Source organism: Colletotrichum abscissum (assembly GCF_030869225.1).
Source record: "Colletotrichum abscissum strain IMI 504890 chromosome Unknown Scaffold_18.1, whole genome shotgun sequence".
Taxonomy (NCBI): domain Eukaryota; kingdom Fungi; phylum Ascomycota; class Sordariomycetes; order Glomerellales; family Glomerellaceae; genus Colletotrichum; species Colletotrichum abscissum.
Window position 1 is genome coordinate 687649 of NW_026850076.1, and position 20150 is coordinate 707798.

At 55.1% G+C, this 20150-nt stretch overlaps 5 protein-coding genes across 5 annotated transcripts; 3 read left to right on the top strand and 2 right to left on the bottom strand.

Moving 5' to 3' along the window:
- Positions 1–1892: 1892 nt before the first annotated feature.
- Positions 1893–3972, top strand: CABS01_08227 (metallopeptidase family M24; the record flags this gene model as incomplete). The annotated part of the gene is made up of 5 exons (XM_060541589.1): positions 1893–1945; positions 2062–2138; positions 2331–2457; positions 2522–3649; positions 3762–3972. The coding sequence occupies 5 exons, from the start codon at positions 1893–1895 to the stop codon at positions 3970–3972; spliced, it is 1596 nt and encodes a 531-aa protein (XP_060402393.1).
- Positions 3973–4996: 1024 nt separating this feature from the next.
- On the bottom strand, positions 4997–6391 carry CABS01_08228 (legume-like lectin family protein; the record flags this gene model as incomplete). The annotated part of the gene is made up of 2 exons (XM_060541590.1): positions 4997–6221; positions 6282–6391. The coding sequence occupies 2 exons, from the start codon at positions 6389–6391 to the stop codon at positions 4997–4999; spliced, it is 1335 nt and encodes a 444-aa protein (XP_060402394.1).
- Positions 6392–7737: 1346 nt separating this feature from the next.
- Positions 7738–9402, top strand: CABS01_08229 (dolichyl pyrophosphate Glc1Man9GlcNAc2 alpha-1,3-glucosyltransferase; the record flags this gene model as incomplete). Its single annotated transcript, XM_060541591.1, has 4 exons — positions 7738–7814; positions 7869–8141; positions 8190–8683; positions 8735–9402. 4 exons carry the CDS (start codon positions 7738–7740, stop codon positions 9400–9402), a joined length of 1512 nt encoding a protein of 503 aa, XP_060402395.1.
- Positions 9403–10128: 726 nt separating this feature from the next.
- Positions 10129–14187, top strand: CABS01_08230 (uncharacterized protein; the record flags this gene model as incomplete). Its single annotated transcript, XM_060541592.1, has 6 exons — positions 10129–10668; positions 10835–11013; positions 11074–11092; positions 11145–11210; positions 11262–12997; positions 13047–14187. The coding sequence occupies 6 exons, from the start codon at positions 10129–10131 to the stop codon at positions 14185–14187; spliced, it is 3681 nt and encodes a 1226-aa protein (XP_060402396.1).
- A 4473-nt stretch (positions 14188–18660) lies between these two features.
- On the bottom strand, positions 18661–19905 carry CABS01_08231 (uncharacterized protein; the record flags this gene model as incomplete). Its single annotated transcript, XM_060541593.1, has 1 exon — positions 18661–19905. The coding sequence occupies one exon, from the start codon at positions 19903–19905 to the stop codon at positions 18661–18663; it is 1245 nt and encodes a 414-aa protein (XP_060402397.1).
- Positions 19906–20150: the final 245 nt, after the last annotated feature.

The following is a 20150-nucleotide window of genomic DNA, read 5'->3' on the forward strand; positions in this document are numbered from 1 at the left end:
AGCCGTGAAGCCGCCATTGAATGGAGTGCAGGGCATTGCAGGCGCATCTGCATTTGCATCGCAGCAGGCTTGCAGGCCGAATAGTATCCGTATCCCGTAAGGCGTGGCGCGATGGACGGCGGTGCGGGGGCGTCGCGGCGTAAGCTCTCCCCAATATGCCAAGCTACCTTATGGACCTAAGGCTAGGTAGGTCCCTAGGTATTATTCCTGGACGTGAAAGGGTGACGATTGTTTTTTCTGCACAAATGCGAAGGTAGGTACCCCTCCTCCACCTTGTTCCGGTTGGCGGACGGGGCTGATGCGAGAGACAATTCCTCCCTACCTAACCCCCGTTTACTACCTTGGAACGAGCTCAATGTCCAAGGTCCCAATTGGTTGGATGAGGTGTGCTGGTGTACGAAAGGGCTCTGGAATTGATTGATGGAAAGGTATGGTGCTGGATATTTCGTGGTATTCTACCCGGTGAGGTATGTTCGTGTTGGTTGTGAGAGAGGGCGATGACGGTGAGGTGAGGTGGGCTTGTACAGTATGATCCCGACTGGCACGGTACCTTGGACTGAGATAGGGATCGTGAAGGGGACCGTTTGGTGGGTATCCATACGGAGTACATTTCACCGTTGGGGTCGACCAGGGGCCCGCTCGGGAGAGTGATGCTAATGGGGGCCGTCAGCAGGAACGAACCAAGCCGAATGAGGACTTGTCTGCGAGGTAACTGGATCGCGGCTGTGATTTTTTTTGTAAGTCCTTTCATGATGCCTCTGTCCATAGGTAGACCGTAGATGGATGTCATCCCATTAGGAACCAAAAAAAAAAAAAAACACCAGCGTCCGTCTCCACGGACCACTTTGGAGGCCGACGGGACGCTAGTATAGTAGCGAAGCAAACAGGGCTTAGGATCGTGAGGTGAGGTGGCCCAAAGACGGGATATCTCCGCTAAATCCTTATCAGAGTCTCACTGCGGGGCGCAGGAACCGCTGGGTCTTTGCCTCTCACCTACCCTTCCAAGATACGCCGTTTCGGCACCGAAAGAGGGCTTTTAGCCTCACACGGTACGAGAATGGCCGGGCGTCCCTGAAGGTCGACTTTCTCCATTCCTTGGACAGTGCGGTAGCCTGTAGGTATGCTCGCGCAGCGAAGGGGAAACGCGGGACTAGTACGGAGTAAGGTAGTAGCAGGCTAGCTCGTGCCCGCCCTATCATGGGATAACCGTTTGTCAGGTCTCCCCTCTCTCTTTACCCGATAGATCCAGTTACTTGTTGTTGCCCTGCGGTGACCCGTAAGCTCTCATGGCATCCTTCGGAGGCACCGAAGCAAGCGGAGCCTCTTTGCGCTAGACAGACGAAAGCCCGGCCACCGGACGTTGGAACCTCTGTCTCTCTCTCACCTCTTGTCCGCCTTTGCAGAAGCACACCCCCGTTTCCAACCGAACAAACATTTGCGTTTCGCGCATTGGGGAACCAACCACTCAAGTTGTCAAGGTACCCGTGAACCGCTGGCCCATCTCTTTGGATTGAAAGGAAGCCTTGGCCTACGATGCCTTGTCACTAACAAGTGTAGAAGAACCCGCCACGCCACGCAAGCGCCACCCCCATTTCGAGCCACAGTTCTCCAATTGGCGTGTCTCGTAATCCGTGCGTTTCTTAGCCGCAGACGACATACCATCAAACTACTGTCTGTACCTTACACTTTACCTTGCGTGCAGAAGGTACACACGGGTTTGCTTGTTCAAGATCCCCAAATCGACAAGAGAAACAACAAGATCATACTGCGAGGCAACGTCAGACCGCTCCCCCCCCCCTTCCTTGCCCCTCTCCCTCGATTATTGACAAGTCCGGACAACAATACCTACCGCCCACACACACACTCACACACCCCTCAACGTGACCCGAACCATGGAGAGCGCCATTGATCACGATGTAGTTGTGGTGGATGAGTTTGATGCTCTGTAGGTGGAGTCGCATTGCGCGTCAGCGTCCTTGTTTCCTCTTCCTTGGGCCCCGTATTCTATCTTGGTCTCCCAATGTTCGCTTTTGGCTGACCGGTGTTTCGCCGCCAATAAAGGTCCATTGAGGTCAAGACGTCGGCTGAGCCGGTTGAGTCGGTTGTGTCGGTTGCGCCTATCCCGACCAAGTTTCCCGGTACGCTTCCCGCGCCCTAGTACCATTCACGCACTGTTCTGTCAGGTCACGGTGACAAGCGTCGCTGGGACCTTGACAAGACCTGGATGGCGTCGCCTCGTATGGAGTCTAGTCGTCTATTGTACCCGTTCTGCGACTGTCGTGGGCGTGGTGTCCGTCTTGTCCATGGGGGATGCTGATCTTGTGTAAAAGCTAAACTCCACGCCCGCAAGGTCGCCGCGGAGCTCAACGCCAGCGATGGCCTCGTTTTCCTGCCCGGTGAGCCAAGCCGCAGCTATGAGGACTCGGACATGGGTCCGGCCTTTCGCCAGCGGCGATAGTATGTCTCTCCCCATGGCAGACTGCCCCCTGAACATCTGCTCCAGGTACTGACACGCGAATAGCTTCTACTACCTGAGCGGCGCCAACTTTGCCGACTGCGCCGTGACCTACGAGCTGGCGTCGGACCGCTTGATTCTCTGGATCCCCTATGTCGAGCCGCGCCAGGTCCTCTGGTTCGGCTCGACGCCGGGTATTTCGGAATGCCTCAAGCAGCTCGACGTCGACGACGTGCGCTACACGACGCAGCTCAACAAGTTTCTGTACCGCCATCTGACGCCCGGTTCGACGCTCTACGTCCTCCACGCCGACCAGGTGCCGCCGCTGCTGCACGGCGACCTGCTCCAGACGGCCGCCGAGGTGCGCGTCGACACCACCTCGCTGCAGCCGGCTGCGGACCAGGCCCGCGTCGTCAAGACGGAGTACGAGGTCGCCATGATCCGCAAAGCCGCGGCCGTGTCGGCGGCGGCCCACCGCAAAGTCGCCGAGAGGCTGCTGAAGCTGGGCAACGAGAGCGAGATTGAGGCCATTTTCCAGGCGTGGTGCACCACCGAGGGCGCCCGGGAGCAGTCGTACGCCATCATTGCCGGCAGCGGCAGGAACGCGAGCACGCTGCACTACGACGCCAACGACGAGCCGCTCGAGGGCCGCGAGGTTGTCGTGTTCGACGCCGGCTGCGAGTGGCACTGCTACGCGAGCGACATCACCCGCACGCTGCCCATATCCGGGCGCTTCTCGACCGAGAGCCGGGCCGTGTACGACGTCGTGGCGAGGATGCAGGACGAGTGCATCGCGCGCATCCGTCCCGGGACGCTGTTTTTCGACCTGCACGTCCACGCGAGCCGGGTCGCGCAGGCAGGCCTGCTGAAGCTGGGCGTCCTCCGAGGGGACCCGGCCGAGGTGTGGGATGCGGGCACCGTCGCGGCCTTCTTCCCGCACGGGCTGGGACACCACGTCGGGCTGGAGGTGCACGACGTCTCTGGGCGCGAGAGGCTGCTGCTGCTGAACAAGGGAACGGGCGGGCGGGTCGGCAAGAGGGAGGTCATCACGCCCGAGATGATGAGTGCCATGGCGCAGGCGGGCGTCGGTGCCGGTGTTGGCGGTGCTGCTGCTGCTGCTGCTTCGGTGCCGCCGCCGTATCGGGGACGGCAGTACCTGCGCAAGAACATGATCGTGACGGTGGAGCCCGGGATGTGAGTGTCTTCCCCCCTCTGGATCGAGAATCACTCAGCCTACCCAGACTTGTAGACGAGGTGTGGTCTGAGAAACGTCGGGAACCTTGCTAATTAGTCAAACGAAACACAGCTACTTTTGCAGAGAGTACATTGAGGGCTACTTCCTCAGCAACCCGCGCCACGCCCGCTTCATCAACAAGGCGGTGCTGGAGCGGTACTACCGCGTCGGCGGCGTGCGTATCGAGGACGACATTCTGGTCACGGACGACGGGTACGAGAACCTGTCTACGGGGGCGCCCAAGGGGGAGGAGCTGTTGCGGGTTATCAACGGCAAGGCGTGAGATGCCTCTTGGGGAGTGAGAGGTGATGACGATGACGATGATGGAGAAGGGTTGGTTTTTTTTGATTGGTTTTGCTGGGAGCGTTGAAGTGGTTTTTTTTTTTGTAGATAGAGATAGTAATATGTACATGCGCGACGGTGTTCTCGTGTACATCTGTCCGGTTCCTTGGCGGTAGCTGGGAAATCATGCTATCATTAAGATTGTTAGAGTTTCGCGGGCTCAATGAAAAGGGGGGGGGGTTCGCGTCAAGTGTAGACGCCGTAGGCTCTCTGGGAGTCGAAGACTCTCCCCTCTTTTTTTTTTTTTTTTGATACGCCCTTGGAAGATGAAGCTCGTCTATATTTGGAGGATGTAAGTAAATCCTATGTTTTGTCTCCTTGTCTGGAGGGAAAATAAAACAGCAGCATATTCTCCTTTCAGCTTCTTCAAACGTCTCAGACATGTGGAGGATGACGAGCAGGGAACATTGAACACGATTATTGGTATCGTCAACAGGGCTAGAGAGGAGGTCCAGGGAGGGGCGTGGAGCAGCGTCCGTTTGCCATGCCGACGTTTGCGAGGGCGGACTTACTACCGAGATAGCCTCCCCTTGGGGAATGCAGCAGATGAGGAACCTGGGCTTGGAAGCCTCGTGGATGTCTTCGTGCCCATTGACTGACCATGCGAATCACGGGCATTAAATTCATCCCAGAGAACCCCATTTGTCCATCTCATCAGCGGGCACGATTCCACTACAACGACCGAGACCATGTGTTGAACTTTAGACATTTTCGCTTCGGTATTTATATATCTTTACTTCATCCCATCACCACCTCGTCTAGTGCCGCCGGCCACGGCCTCTGCGTATATTCCGTCGTTCATGTCATCACTTGTTATACAAGTGAGGGTAAAGTGCGAATCATCTGAGTACCACTGGCCATCGTCATGATGCTGCGAGACCACCACAGCCGTAGCAAGCCAACGACACGTACCAAACGGCATCTCCGCGCCGTCTGCGACCTTCCGTCACCCCTCTCACGTCCATTTACAGGTACTTCTTGGGCATCGAGTTCTTCCTCCTCTTGTACACCAGGTATCCGACGGCGAGGACGACCTGGGACCCGACGATGACGGCAATCAGCTTGCCGTGACCGGGGGCGGCCTTGACAATGTTGGACGAGAGGGTGGCGTGGTGGCCCTCCATGTAGCCCTTGAGGGAGTGCTCCGTGTTCTTCATCTGGAGGTTCAGGTCGGTGCGCATGGCGCGGATCTCGCGCTCGAGGCCGTTGATGCGGCCCTCGAGGTCGTTGATCTTTTCGAGCTTGCGCAGCTCGGTGGGGAGCGAGTCGAGCAGCTGCGACGTCTCGGCGTGGCGGTTCTCGGCCTGCTGCCCGAACTTGTTGACGGCGCTGAAGATTGTGCCGAGGATGTGGTTGACGGACTGCAGGCGGTTGTGCAGGTCGGCGAACTGCGCCTTGGACGAGGTGATTGTGTCGGCGCTGGAGTCGGGGATGGCATTGAGGTCAATGGACTCGTCGTTGCCGCTGCGCGGGTTGCTGGGCTGGCCGTGGTTGGCCTTTTGCTCGTGTGCCTGCTGCTGCTGTTGCTGTTGCTGCTGCCCCTGATTCTGCTGCTGCTGCTCCCCGGCGTGGAGGCTATCGGACATGACGACCATCTTGAAAATCTCAAACGAGTCTGGGTTGTCGGCGCTCGCGGCCGTCAGACCAAAGGTGTAGCCCGTGGGGATCTTGACCTTGTCGCTCTCGAAGCACAGACGGCCGTCAATCTCGACCTTGAAGGCGCGGTCGGTCTGGCGCAGCTTGATCTGGCTGGGACGGCCGAGGTTGCGGTAGTGGTACTGGCAGTGGCCAAAGGCAAGGGGGCTAATGTCGCTCTGGGCCTTGTAGTCGGTGGACCGGTCGTTGAGGAAGCCGCGCACCATACCGCCGGTGCCGCCGTAGCCGTCGACGACGAGGACGAGACCGTCGAAGCGTCCGGCCGTGTATGCGGAGCTCATGCCGACGTCGGCAGAGCCGCCGTTGGTAAGCCAGATGTTGAGGTTGCCGCCGGCGCGCTCGGGGCCGTTGGCTCGGAAGTCAATGTCGGCGATGAAGTTCTGGTGCATCACCTTCTGGGTGCTCCAGATGGAGCCGCGCTGGTTGCCAGGCGCCACCGGTGTCAGGATGATCTTGTTGGAGAGGATCTCGGGCTGGTTCGGTTGTCCCTGGAGGACAAAGTTGGGGACGTGGCCGTCATTGTTTGGTGATATGCTGTTCAGGTTAGCTGAGCCTCGGTGGCGCCAGGGGGGGTTGGGTTGTTTGCAGTCCTACCTGCCAGAGTAGCCAAAGCTGAGCTCGTTGATGAGGTATTGAGCTTGTGTGAAGCTTGCACCGAGCAAGAGGGCGAGCGTCGAGCTCAGGGGAGCTTGCGACACACGCATCGTGGGTGGTTCGAGGCAGCGCGGGAGCTACCTAGTGTGTGTGGAGATGGGGGGTATCAAGTGCAACAACGAAGCCGGCCGTATGCCCACGAGGACGATCAATTGTATATTAAAATACGGGAATGCAAGGTCCTGCAATGCGGGCAGAATGTAAGAAAAATAAAAAAGTGCAGACGACGATGGGATCCAGAAAAGCGTGGGAACAATGTGGTTGGAAACCTGCCCAGTCGAGAAACTCCCAAGCAGGGGTTGATGGTGTGTGTCTGTGGGTTGAGGACAGGTTGGCACTAAAAAGTGTTCAAGACAGCAGCAGCAGCAGCAGTAACAGCCAGCTATGCGGATAAGCTCCTGGGCTGCCCTTTTTGGACGGGGCGTTTTAGCGTTATGAACGTTGGATTCTTGAGGAAAGTCAATTGCACTGCAATCAAATTAGCTCTAGCGGCAGGTCGATGGTATCCCTCTGCATCATCTCAATATCTCTCAGGTCGTGAAGTCTCGTGATGATGGACTCCAAACCACGAGCTTGGATTCCGTTTCGCTGTCTCAGAGCGTGCCCAAGAGCTTTTGCTGGAGACACTGGCGAAAATAAAGGGACCCTGGTCCACCAATCTGAAGTTGCATGGCCGAGTGATGCGACAAACTGATAATGACCCCCCCTAGTTGAGGTGAGAGTACCGTGCACGGCTCTAGCCTAATATAGTTAAAGTATATAGTTAAGATGAGAGTACCGTGCACGATCTAAGCCTATAACGGCTAGGGTTAGAGGTTAGGGTGGGGCTTGGGTTCGGGTCATTAGCTAGGATTAGGGTCATGGGTAGTCTTCGGGTCTATGGAGTATGTATTTTTCCGTTACGTTTAGGCGAAGTGCACGGGACTCTCACCTCAACTAGGGGGGGTCATTATCAGTTTATGTGTAGACTCGCATGGCCCGAGCTGGAATGCGAAAAGGATTCTGGAAAAGAAAGACACTTTCTGCTCGGTTCCTTGCAGACGTGGCGGGGAGCTTCTTTGCCATTGTCATTGTGGCTTTGAATATGTGGCTTGTATGGGGTAAGGGAGTACGTATCGTTAAAGAGTCCCGTCGCGTCTCCAAAAGACGGCAACTGTGGTTTCACCGCGATATCGCACGGGCCCAGCGTCAATCCCTGCCCATGGCCCCTTCTCCAGAAAAAAAAAACCCCCCAAGCTGCAGCTCCTTCCCATTGAGCAGGACCCCTGACGACACCGACCAAGGTGGCCTGTGAAATTCCTCCCACCTCCCGACCACTGACCACTCCAGTGAAGCTCTCACGGCACCGCCCAGATCAATGCGGATTACCTACTGACCGGTTCTCGAACGCGCCACAATGGCCGAATCGTATCCAACCCTCACGCAGTGTGCCCTCGTCGCCGGCGCACTCAAAGTCCTCCTCTTCCCGGCCTAGTATGTGGTTGCTTCCCCTCCAGCTCGAAAGACTCCAGCTGACACGTCGCGCAGCAAATCCACCGATTTCGAAGTCCACCGCAACTGGCTCGCCATCACCAACAGCCTCCCGATATCAGAATGGTACTACGAGAAAACGTCAGAATGGACCCTCGACTACCCTCCCTTCTTCGCCTACTTTGAGTGGGCCATGTCCCAGGTCGCCAAGCTCGTCGACCCGGCCATGCTCAAGCTTTACAACCTAGAATACGATAGCTGGCAGACGGTCTACTTCCAGCGATGGACCGTCATTATTTCTGAGCTGGTTCTCGTTTACGCGCTGCAGCGGTAAGTTTGCTTGTGTATCCGCCGCATCGACTGTAAGCTAAGGTCCAGGTTCATCGACTCTGCCACCGGCCCCACGAGACGGGCTGCCCAAGCTGCCGCCATCTCCATCCTGTTGTCGCCCGGTCTCCTCATCATTGACCACATTCACTTCCAGTACAACGGTGCCATGTACGGTGTGCTCATCCTGTCACTCGTGCTGGCCAGATCCAAGTCGGGCTTGCTGGGCAGCGGATTGGTCTTTGCTGCGTTGTTGTGCATGAAGCACATCTACCTGTACCTGGCGCCAGCCTACTTTGTGTTCTTGCTGCGCGCATACTGCCTCTCGCCCAAGTCCATCTTTAGGATTCAGTTCTTCAACTGCGTCAAGCTGGGCGGCGGCATTGCAGCCATCTTTGGTGCTGCTTTTGGCCCGTTTGCCGCCCTGGAACAAATCCCCCAGATGATGAGCCGACTGTTTCCCTTCTCGCGTGGCCTCTGCCACGCCTACTGGGCTCCCAACATCTGGGCGCTCTACTCGTTTGCCGATCGCGTTCTGATCTATGGTACGTTTGATCACCACAGAACTAATAACGCAATAGACTGACACGTTGCAGCCGCACCCCGCCTCAACCTGCCGGTCAAGGCCGAAGCAATCAACAGCGTCACCAGAGGACTCGTCGGAGACACGGCCTTTGCCGTCTTGCCAGAGATCACCCCGCGGACCTGCTTCGCTCTAACGCTCTTCTTTCAGGTGCTGCCATTGATCAAGCTCTTCTTCCAAGCACCCCCCACATGGGATGGCTTCATCGGGGCAGTAACGCTCTGCGGCTATGCTTCGTTCCTTTTCGGATGGCATGTGCATGAAAAGGCCATTCTCTTGGTCATCATTCCCTTCAGCCTGATCGCTCTCAAGGATCGTCGTTACCTTGGCGCGTTCCGGCCGCTGGCGGTTGCCGGCCACGTATCTCTCTTTCCCCTGCTCTTCACCTCGGCCGAGTTTCCAATCAAGACGGTGTACACCATCTTCTGGCTGGTGTTGTTCCTCATGGTGTTCGACCGCTTGGCTCCGGCTTCGCGCAAAGCGAGGTTCTTCTTGCTGGACCGGTTCAGCACGTTGTACATTGCCGTCAGCATCCCGCTGATTTTCTACTGCTCGCTGCTCCACCAGGTTGTGTTTGGGAAGCGATACGAGTTCCTGCCACTCATGTTCACCAGCTCATACTGCGCTGTAGGCGTGGTTGGTAGCTGGATCGGATTCATGGTTGTCTATTTCACGTCATAAAATGTAGGTATTGCTACCTTAGGTAGGCATAGAATTACAGTCGAGACAAATACGGTGAAACTCTTGCGTGCCAGTGCCACTGAGTTGCCGGAGGTCTAAAAGAGACGCTTGGTCCCGTGGGGGCCTAGCTGGCGGGAGCCAATGAAAACTTGCGTCTCACGTGCCTGGAGGCTGACAGCAGCACCGGCTCCACTACAAGTACCTTGCCAGGAGGGAAACTACATTTTGGAGCTAACGGCTGAGCAGGGGGACCGGGGGTCGTGGGCCATTTGGACACAACCCATTGTATACCACGAACAAGCCAAAGAACAAAACAGACACTTGTCGTGCACAGTTTGGGCGATGCACTATCGGAATTTGAGTGATTGACTGTGGTACAAGGCAATTGCGCCAAAATCACTTACACGGAGCCCGGAGGCCCGGAGCGGCCACGGCGGACCATCCCGGCGTTGATATCATGACCGACAGGCCGCGCTGCGTATCGGTCACACCTGTAATTATGTAGACGAGTCCATAACAATGTAGCAGTTTGTATTGGAACGTTGAATCGCGTTTATATGTCATGTGGTGGTAGAACGGTGCTCGTCCGGAGCTGGCCCCGAGGAGGCAATTAACGAAAATTAGGCTACCCGCCAGGACCGGAAGACGTGCAAGATATATCACGGCATTAATCGACCAAATCGTGGTATTCATGGCTAGTTGAGTGCTCAATCGAAAGCCCCAGCCATGGCGAGCCCAACGAGTACAAATTCGCGGGTGGCCGACGCGGTTGTGGGATTCCCGAGGCGGACGGAGTCGTGGCGGGTGGAGGAGGGTAAGGAGGCCTGGTGCGCAGGCGCCTGGGAGATGGGATGCGGAGGCACCGTGGGCCGAACGGGCCAAGCGGGCCAGGACCGCTTTTCACTGGCGCCCTTCTTCTCTTTTTCCCTTTCCTTTCCTCCTCCCCCCCAAGGCTCACCACTTCCTTTCCCACCTTTTGTTTTTTTCCCCCGTCGTTTCACCCACGACTCGCAGGCTGCGCGTTTTCTCACCAACCCGCGACCACAACCACGAACCATCGATACCGTCATTTGTACAGCCATCTCCGACACGTCATCTGCGAGCCGCACCGCGTCCCCCGCGAGTCTCGCGTGTAAGTGCACCCGCCGACCCGTCCTCCCCCTGCCCGACACCCACGACCGCGCCTCCGCTCGCTCCGGCCGCGACCACAACACACCCGCCAGACCGCCACAACGCGTTTCCTTTGCCCAGCAAATGGTCCTCGAGGTTTTGTAGGACCACTTGTACGGTTGAAGACAAGGTTGGCTGGATTTCAGCCCCACCGCGCAATCGGATCCTCGAATCTTGGGCCATGCCATTGTAGCCAACCGCCAACATGGTACGGCCTCCCGACGCGCTCTCCGGGGTCGCAGATCGCTGACTGGAGGTATAGGTTCTCTTCAAGCGTAAACCGGTGCAGTTTCTGGCTCCCAAGGACGTCAAGGATGATAATTCAGAGGTTCGCAGAGTGACATTCACGAATAATGCGACGAATACTGATGCAGGCTCCCAGGTCTGGCATATCCCACAGACCGGCGAGGTCTTTGCCCAATATGAGGATTATCTTACCAGGTGAGCTTTTTTTGTCGTCACTTTTTTGTTTCCTTTTCGGCTTCAGCTAATGCGGTGAAGAATGGATTTCTACAAACAGGTACGTCCCAGGCCAGGTGGGGCTACGGGCCAAGACTAACCCCAGCGCGTAGCGGCGCTTCATCTGCCAGATCACAGGACACTCAGGCCTGACTTTTTTCGAAGCACTCAAGAGCGAAGTGCGTCCCGCCATCTTCCACTACCGCGCAAACCTGCTGACATGGCAATAGCTCGCCGGTGCCGAGGAGGTGGAACAAGCGTTTCCCGAAGCTCTCAAGGGCCCCGTCCTGCGTCGCGTCCAATTCCAAACGGTGTCCCGAATCGATGCGCTTGTCGACTTGGTGTTTGACGAGTTTAGAGCCGACTACTACCCGGGCGAGGCCGTGACCGTCAGCACGGCGGAGAGCGAGAGATTGCAGGGCGTCGTGCGAGAAAAGACCCGGTTCGGCGGCAAGATATTGCCAGACGGCACCCAGACCGCCCCCTACACACGCTATACGGTCAGCTTGGAGGAACGCCCCGGGATCGAGGCCGTGGTCGACGACGACCATATTTTCCGCGATCGCAAAATATTTACAAAGTCGGTTCTGCGCTCCTTCATCAAGAAGACGGTGACGCGTGAGGCATGGAACGGAGCGCCGTGGCTCGTGAAGCACGATGTGGCGGCACAGTACCACATCGATTCCCGGGTCCCGCCTCACCTACGCTACGATACCAAGTTGATGGAGAGGAAGCAGCTGCAGGCCCAGAAGCGCGCCAGCCAGACTCCGACGCAGGACGGCAACGGCACCAACGGCGTCAACGGCGCCATCCAGAACGGCCCTGCGCGGCTACCCGAGCTGAAGCCCGCATTCAAGAGCCAAAAGGGCAAGCATCAATCGCCAGAGTTCCCTCAAGGCCAGAGCGGCTCGCCAAACATGGCGTCCGAGGCCGGCATCTTCCACGCCCCGCCGCACAAGAACCCCTTCCAGCTGCCGCTCAACTTCCGGAATCAACCGCTACCGCACTCCATGACTGCGCCCGAGCCGCCGCCGCCGCCGCCACCGCCAAAGTACCCCATTGAGGATCTCCAGGTGCCTCTGAGAGAGGGCGTCGTCAGACCCGCCCTGGCGTTCCTCTGCAACGACCCCCCGACTGCCTCCGATGTGGCCGTGAATGGCAACGCCAGCATACGCGACAAGCTGTCGATGAAGTCGATTGGCTCGTTCTTGGAGACGTGGGACACCTTGAATGTGTACTGCGAAATTTTCAAGCTCGACTCGTTTACGTTTGACGACTTTGTGGAGGCCATGTCTGTAGCATCAGAGGAGACCAAGGTCCAGCTGTTTGAGGAAATCCACTGTGCGGTGCTCAAGCAGATTGTGAGCGCCGAGGCAGACGGCGGCAAGGTGAACGTCCAGCTGCCCGAGCTAGAGGACGAAGAGGAGGACTCTGAGGAAGACGAGGATGAGGAGGAGACCAAGGAGCCGACCCCGGAAACCGATCGGCCGCCTGCAAGAGCCACACGAAGCAGTCTCGCCAAAGCCGAGGCCGAGAGGCTGCTGGCCGAGGCGAGGGCAGCGGAAAAGGAAAGCCAGAATGTGGAGCCCGAGATCAAGCACCGCGCCGAGGACCTCCTTGAAGAGTACGACTGGATTGAGGAGCTCAGGAAACGCAAGTTCCAAAACGGCGGCTGGGAGAGAATCGTCGTCGGTCTGCTGCACCAGCTCTCCAAAAATGAGAGGATGGAGGAGCAGTGCGAGGATTTGCTCGCCCAGCTGTGTCCCCCCGACGAGGACCCCACCCAAGAGACGGTGCAGGAGCACTATGCTCGACTCGACGTCAACTACCGTGTGCAGGCGCTGCAGATCATCTGCATGCTCACAACGCAGACCAAGGCGATGCGTACCTACATGGAAGAATGCAGCGAGCAAATGACGGCTTTCCGCAAGGAAAAGATTGACTGGCAACGGCAGAGGAAGCAGGCGTAGGTGATACTAGACGTTTTGGTGAATGCATTACTGACCCCCCAACAGCATCGAGGAACTGCGTGCTCTCAACGACCAGCGCAAGATAATGCTCCCCGACAACATGCCGCCGTCGCCGCCTCCCGAGCCAAAGGCAGACGAGGATGTCAAGATGACGGACGCAGACGAGTCGGCAGCTGACGCCGCCGACGCCGAGGACGAAGTGGCCGACTCTGACGAGGAGGGAGCACCCCGCAGGAACTTCCGCCGTGCCAACGACCGCGCCGCGGAGAGGCAACGCAAGCGTAAGGAGGAGCTCGAGCGGAAAGAAAAGGCTGCCGAAGCCGCAAAGGCACCCAAGCAGTCGAAGCAGTTCCTTAAGGTCCTCAAGGATATCCAGAAGAAGGAGGACTTTATCAAAAAGTGCGAAGACGAGATCGCCGTGATAGACAACGACCTCCGCGAAGCCGACTGTGGCCGGACCCGTGTTTTGGGTAAGGACCGATTCTGGAACCGGTACTACTGGTTCGAACGCAACGGCATGCCGTACGGGGGGCTCCCGGATAGCTCAACCGCTGCTGCCGAGTACGCCAACGGTTGCATATGGGTGCAAGGCCCTGACGAGCTGGAGCGCCAAGGGTACATTGACACCGACCCCGAGTACCAGGCCGAGTACCAAACCAAGTTTTCTATGACGGTGCCGGAGCGGAAGAAGTTGGAAGAGGGCCCCACCAGCGTCTTCAACGCCCATCAGTGGGGCTACTATAGCGAGCCGGAGCAGGTCGATGAGCTCCTCAAGTGGCTGGATCCGCGGGGCTTCAACGAGTTGCGACTTCGGAAAGAGATCGTGGCGTTCCGGGACAAGATTGTTCAGCACATGGAGAACCGCAAGACGTACCTCGCCGCCGCGGAGCCCGAGGAGCAGCAACAGCAGGAGGAGGAGAAGGAAAAGGAAGAGAAGGAGAAGAAGGGCAAGAGGCGCGACTCGAAGCGCATGAGCACCAGAGGCCGCCAGCACGAGCCGACGCCCGAACCCACAAACTACCGCTGCCTCGCGTGGGAGAATTCCACGGCCATGGAGGAGCTCGGCCATCTCCACTCGGAGCCGCCGCCGCCTCCGAGACCAAAGAAGCAGACGGCCAAGAAGCGACAGGCCGTGGAGCCGTCGCCCGAACCCGCGCCCGCTCCCAAGACGAGGCGGCGTAAATAGGCAGAGCGCCCTGCTAATGATCGACTGCGGGCTGCCACTGTAGGCAGTCTCCGTCTTCTTTTCTTAACTGTAATTATAGACACGACGATACAAGGGACACTGCTGGCGCGCGGGTTGTGTGAGCCGATTCCCCCCCTCCCCCCCACAGTTAGATATGGTTGGAGTTTTACGAGCCGAAAACGGGCCTGGCTGAAACAAAGAAAAAGCGGTGTTGTTTTTTTGTGAGCAATCGAAAAGGGTGTCGTGCCACACACAGCATGGCCCGACGTTGGTGAAGGATTTCCATTTAGCATTGGGCGGGCTGGCTGTATCTGGGCGGACGGCGCATGTGGTCTCTGCATATTCACTACATGGGGCCAGGATTATAGACTCTCCAAAAGAATCATTTTGATGACGATGATATGCGTCAAGATTTTTAAGGATTCTGTGATGTTTTGGCCATCTCAATTGCTGTGCCCATCCTAATGGTTTCTCGACCTTTGGTCGTTGATGGTGGTCAGCTCCTATCGGCTTGCACCCCCTCATGTGTTGTTCACCCCTGTAGAGAGATACGCCAGTCGATGCACCCTGAATAGCCCAAACCCATTAACCTCCTTCATACCTTCAATTGTTAAGCTGAGCCAAAGGGACTAAAGACTTTAATCCGGGGAATGTTTGTGCGATTGGGATGCTGTCCGCGGGAAAACCCAAGGGTCGACTTTGGTGTACTATCTATATGTGTTTTCTACCTTCGGGGCACAATGTAGGTAGGTATACAGCTTGAAAGAATAAAATGCCCGTTGGGTTGGGAAGTGCCCAGTCTTGGCGGCAATTACCTTGCGAGTAGTCTCTATCATAATTGACAATCGCGCCTCAACCGACGTGGGAAGGTGGCACATGCCTGGCGAATAAGTAAGTAGGTAGACTGGCTCGAGGTTCTGAGGTGTGCCGCCGGACTGATACGGCGTTCTGAATCGCGGTACCAAACATAGTCCGAACGGAGATTGGACGGAGAGTACGGCGGTTCGTATCTCAATTACATGCAGGTTACCACCGTCTCATACCTTATATTAATTACCAGTCAGGTACTTTCTCAGGCCCTCTCTCTCTCTCTCATTCTCCCCCTCCATCTTTCTTTTGTCTTCTTCTTCTTCTTCTTCTTCTTCTTCTTCTTCTTCTTCTTCTTCTTCTTCTTCTTCTTCTTCTTCTTCTTCTTCTTCTTCTTCTTCTTCTTCTTCTTCTTCTGTTATTTTGTTTTATTTTATTTACGGCGGGTCCGGCGCATGCCACCATCGGAGCGTTTCCGCAATAGTGGGGCCGGCCCTGAGGGGTCCGTCATGGTTCAGGTCGACCGGCTCAAGCCGATTGCATTGCTAAGGATTGTTACTCCTGCAGCAAATATCATCTCGAACCTCGATAATAGATGGAAACCCAAATTTATAGAAACTGTACTGCCATTACAAGCTTCAACTAACAGGTGTTTGAATCAGCTGAGGAGAGGTAAATGTTTGTAGAAGCACTTCGTGTTTAATGTGATGAGTGTAGACTCGAAGAAATACAAGAAATCATTGACAAGGACCGAATTTTCAACGACTTGGAATTTAGGGATGTACCTGAAGCTGCTTGGTCCAACTTATGCATCTTTAACCTACGTACGGGATGACAGCTGGTTGCCAGTAACATTTGGCAATGTTTCTCAGCTACCCCACTCTCGACTGCGCATACTGCCCAAAAGGGCAACTAACCTGGGATCTACTGCATTTCCTTTGTTCGATCCGCCGTAGTCAGCCAGCCATACGTGTGTTTTCGCCTGGTCTGGACGCCGCAGTCACACCCCAACATCGGCTTGACCGTGTCGGGCTGAATGCATAAGTAGTTTTGGCTTGAGCCCTCTAAGCTTGAGGTTGGGGGTTTGGCATACGTCTTTCTGTACTTAAGTCACCGCAGCCAGTGGCCACGAAGCAACGGCCTACCAAAAGTTCCTTAAGAAACACTCGTCCCTGATCAACGTTCAATCCAAACAACCCCTTGACATCACAACACTTCATTATCATGTTTTCCAACGTTCACTTCCATCACAACCTGTCCAGAGTGTGTCTGTTCTTTGTCCTGGCCATTAATGCCAAGGCTTCCAACGAAACCAATACCACAAATCAGGAGACAGTCGGATGGAGGGCGGGTCCAGGTACTCGGGGGACCCTCAATCTGGTTTGGAGTTGCGCTATTACCATATTTGCTTGCACTTGGACGGTTACGCATCTCAACTTACCTGGTCCCAAAGACACCACATTTCAGAAACTCTGTCGTCGCGTAAAGTGGATGGCGATCAACATCATTTTCCCCGAGTTCATCCTTTCAAAGGCCATCTGCGATCTTCGACAGGCTCTAGACGAACTGCGACAGTTCGGCGAGGTCCTACCCCATATCAGACATCAGATAACATCGGTTGAACGCCTCGAAGTTCCCTATAGCTTGACCGTCGACGAGCACCGTTTTTGGAAGGTTGAGTACCCGCCCTACTATAAAATAATCTATCGGTCTCTTTACCTTAAGTTACCTTCGTTAAACTCGGCTACTACGGTATTACATGCCGTAACGACTGAGTCGGCGCCGGAGAATGTTCTTAATATAGAGACGAGACTAACGGGATAACAGGTAGAGGCCAGACTTCTAAGTCGAGTCCACGAGGTCCCACAATTATGGACGATTGTCTACTCTTACTATGCCCAGATGGGTAGTATCTTAATCCCTTGGGCAAGGGGCAGTTCAGGGTGGGCCTATAAAGTCCTCACTACTACAAAGTTGATACCGGAGTATGAGTGGGATAGCCGCCAAGGACACCCCCTAAAATACTTAATACTAGGTCGAACGAGTATACAAGACAAAAGTAAAGTAGATTGGTTAGTTAAGATTCTTACTGTTACTCAAATTCTATAGCTTATTCTTAATGTAGTAGGCCGTGGACTAGTAAAATTACTAATTACACAACTCGAGCTTATTACGGTTACGTTTACTATTATAGCAATTCTAACCTATTAGGCTAGCTGGTGGAAGCCAAAAGATATCTCAGTACTAACTTATATTCGATATAGACCTTATGGGGAGTGGGTGTCTACGCCTAAGATACGGTAGCTTTCGCTCTGGTTTTGCTCACCTACTAAGGTAGCAAATATCAAAAAGCGCCGAGATTTATATAAAGGAAATCGCATTCCTAATAACGCTACTTAGATAGGATCTAGATCCTCTTCGATAGCGATCTTCTTAGCGACCTCATCCCTCGTCTTTGGCAGCGTTTACTACCTTGCTTAGAATTTCGAGTTTCTATCTAAAACCGAGCTTATGGCTTGGAGGATCGGATGTATTATCACTATAACGTTGCCTATAGTCACCCTCGGTATTAGCTTTTTACTGAGCTATCTTTTGGTCAAAAAGTTCCCTACATAACGGCAGAGGATTATTATTGAGGAGCTCGATAAGTTACTTATTATATCTTAAGACTGGTAGAACCGCCTCCTGGGCCTTTAGGAGCAATTCCGGGACTTGAACTTAACAACAGTTTACGAACCTATGGTCTCGAATATAGACGAATCATAAGACTGGAATTATCGTGTTACGGAAAATTTTGAGGGGAGTGCGTTGGAAAGATCTTGGAAATACCGGAATATCGGAGTCTGTCGTGACTTGGTAGCCTTTCGGAATTAATGGACGAAGGCCCTCGAGCATACTAAGCTCGAAGCTGACGATGTAGAAGATTGGTATAACACGGGTATGTTACTCAGGTATTGTTGGAGGATATTGTCGGGGCTAAACTTCTACAAATTTTGGCGGCGGCTCGAAACATGTGATGGCAAGTCGCCGGACTGCCCCACTCCCGGTCTCCAGTGGCTATCCTACATTGAACAGTTGTCTAACGCAGTTGAGATTGCCGACAGCCGATGTGAGAAGGAACTTGTGTTCTTCCAAAAGATCATCCCGAGGGCTTCGGAAGTTCTCTCGATTATCAGTTATGTCATTTATTTAGTCGCGCGTCTTCTAACCATGGTCTTACTTTTCACCACCTTGAGATCGGCCCCGGTAAAGGTTTACCAAACGGTTGCATGGCTTAGATATTGACCTAACCTATCCTGAAACAAAAAAATTTAACTATGTGTACGTACACTGAAATCTCATGACTTGCTGCCACATCACGAGGAATGGAAGGTCCTCTGATGATGCCTGGGTTCTGCGCCGGAGTTTAGGGCACCTTTCACCATCACCATGTGGCTTCTCATTCCCGTGACGAAAGTGTGCAATGTCGGCTTTCTCTTGAACGAGGTATCAAAGCCTATTAAAGCATCGGGGAAGATTCTACAAGACTGAGAGGATGACGGCATCGCCGCATTCTGTTCATGCCAACAAGAATGCAGAGACGAGGAGAGTTTACCTGTATTTGAGCCAACTTCTGAAAGTAGCGCGGCCTCAGACCAGATTTGGAGTCCATTCCAATGTTCCTCACTAGTTGATGCCGTGCTCAAGTCGGCCTGTCCTTTGTCTCTTGCAGGGATACTCTGGTAGGTCTGGCGCCGAACGCTTGCGCTTTGTTGTTTGGCTTTGAGTGGCTGAAGAGTAGCTATACAACGAGAGGGTTGCAGATGCGTCATCGTCGGACAATTCGTCGTCAGAGAACTCGTCGTCGGAGAACTCGTCGTCGGCGTCATAATTGTAGTCTTCGTCGTCGTAAGTTCCATCTGCAGCCTCATAATCGTAGTCTTCACAATCGTAGTTTCCATCGTCGTAAGTTTTATCATCGCAGTCCTCATCTTCGTAGTCCTTGTCTTCGTAAGCTTCATCATATGCCTCGTCGTCGTATGCCTCTTCACAGGCCTCCTCATCGCACCCCCTACTCACAGCCACCGGATAAAACCGCTTGCGAGGCATATTCGCCGTCCACTCGAAATCAGCCTCATCCTTCCACCAGTGCCCGCGGCGCGCCCTCTCGAGATACTTGAACGGAATCTCATACCCGCTCACGCGCGTGGGCTGCTCTTCCGGGACCAAATGCCTAAAGTTGTACCGTCGGATCTCTTTGGAGAACTCGTCGGCCTTTTCGTTGCCAAGGATACCGACGTGGCCGGGACACCAGCACACAGCGACCCTGATATCCCTCTCATCCCGCAGAGAGCCGCACGCCTCAAAGGCGCGTTTGACGAGGCGGTCCAAGGCGCTGGGGTACGAACCCTCCGCTGCGGCGAGCGTGTTCATGACGTCTTGACAGTCGGAAAAGACCGTCACCCATCTCAGGTCCGGCATCAGATGGGCCAGCAGCGTCGCCGTCTCGAGCGCCGCGACGACGGCGAAGAGTTCTGCTTGGCGGGGGTTGTGGCATGCGAGGATCTGGAATGCGCGGGAGTGCCACAGGTCGGCGGGGTCTATACACGGCCACGGCTTCCAGAAGACGGCGGCGCCTGCTGGCGCGGACGGCGTCGAGGGGCCCTTGTGCCAGTTGTGTCCGGGGAACGAGGCGTCGGCGAAGAGGTGGAGGGTGTGTTGGCTTGGGTCCGCGATTGATGCACACGTGGGGCTGATGCGGGCTAGAGGGTTTGGCAGAATGATGAGGTCGCCTTTGAACGTGAGGCTGGGAGAGGCGGTGGTCCCTGTTGAGGTTGTCGTATGATCCTGTACCGGAGGATTCGGTGCAAGTGTAGGTGACTCCATTCCGATTGATGACGATGGCTGGGCTATATTTTCGTGAACCTCCATACTGGCCTGTCTTGCGAAGATGAATCCAATTACGAGCAGTATCTAGCGGCCCTTAGATTATGCTCAATGAATACAGACGGGAAGAATGTGAGGGACGTTGAGGACAAGCATCCTGGGCATGGGCGTCCAGAGTCATAGAATTGAGCTCATGTATCTCCGGTGATTATCAGCCCGTCCAATGTGACCCAAGATGACTGCAAATCTTAATCTAGGCAAAGACCCATCATCTTTGATCTCATTGAGAA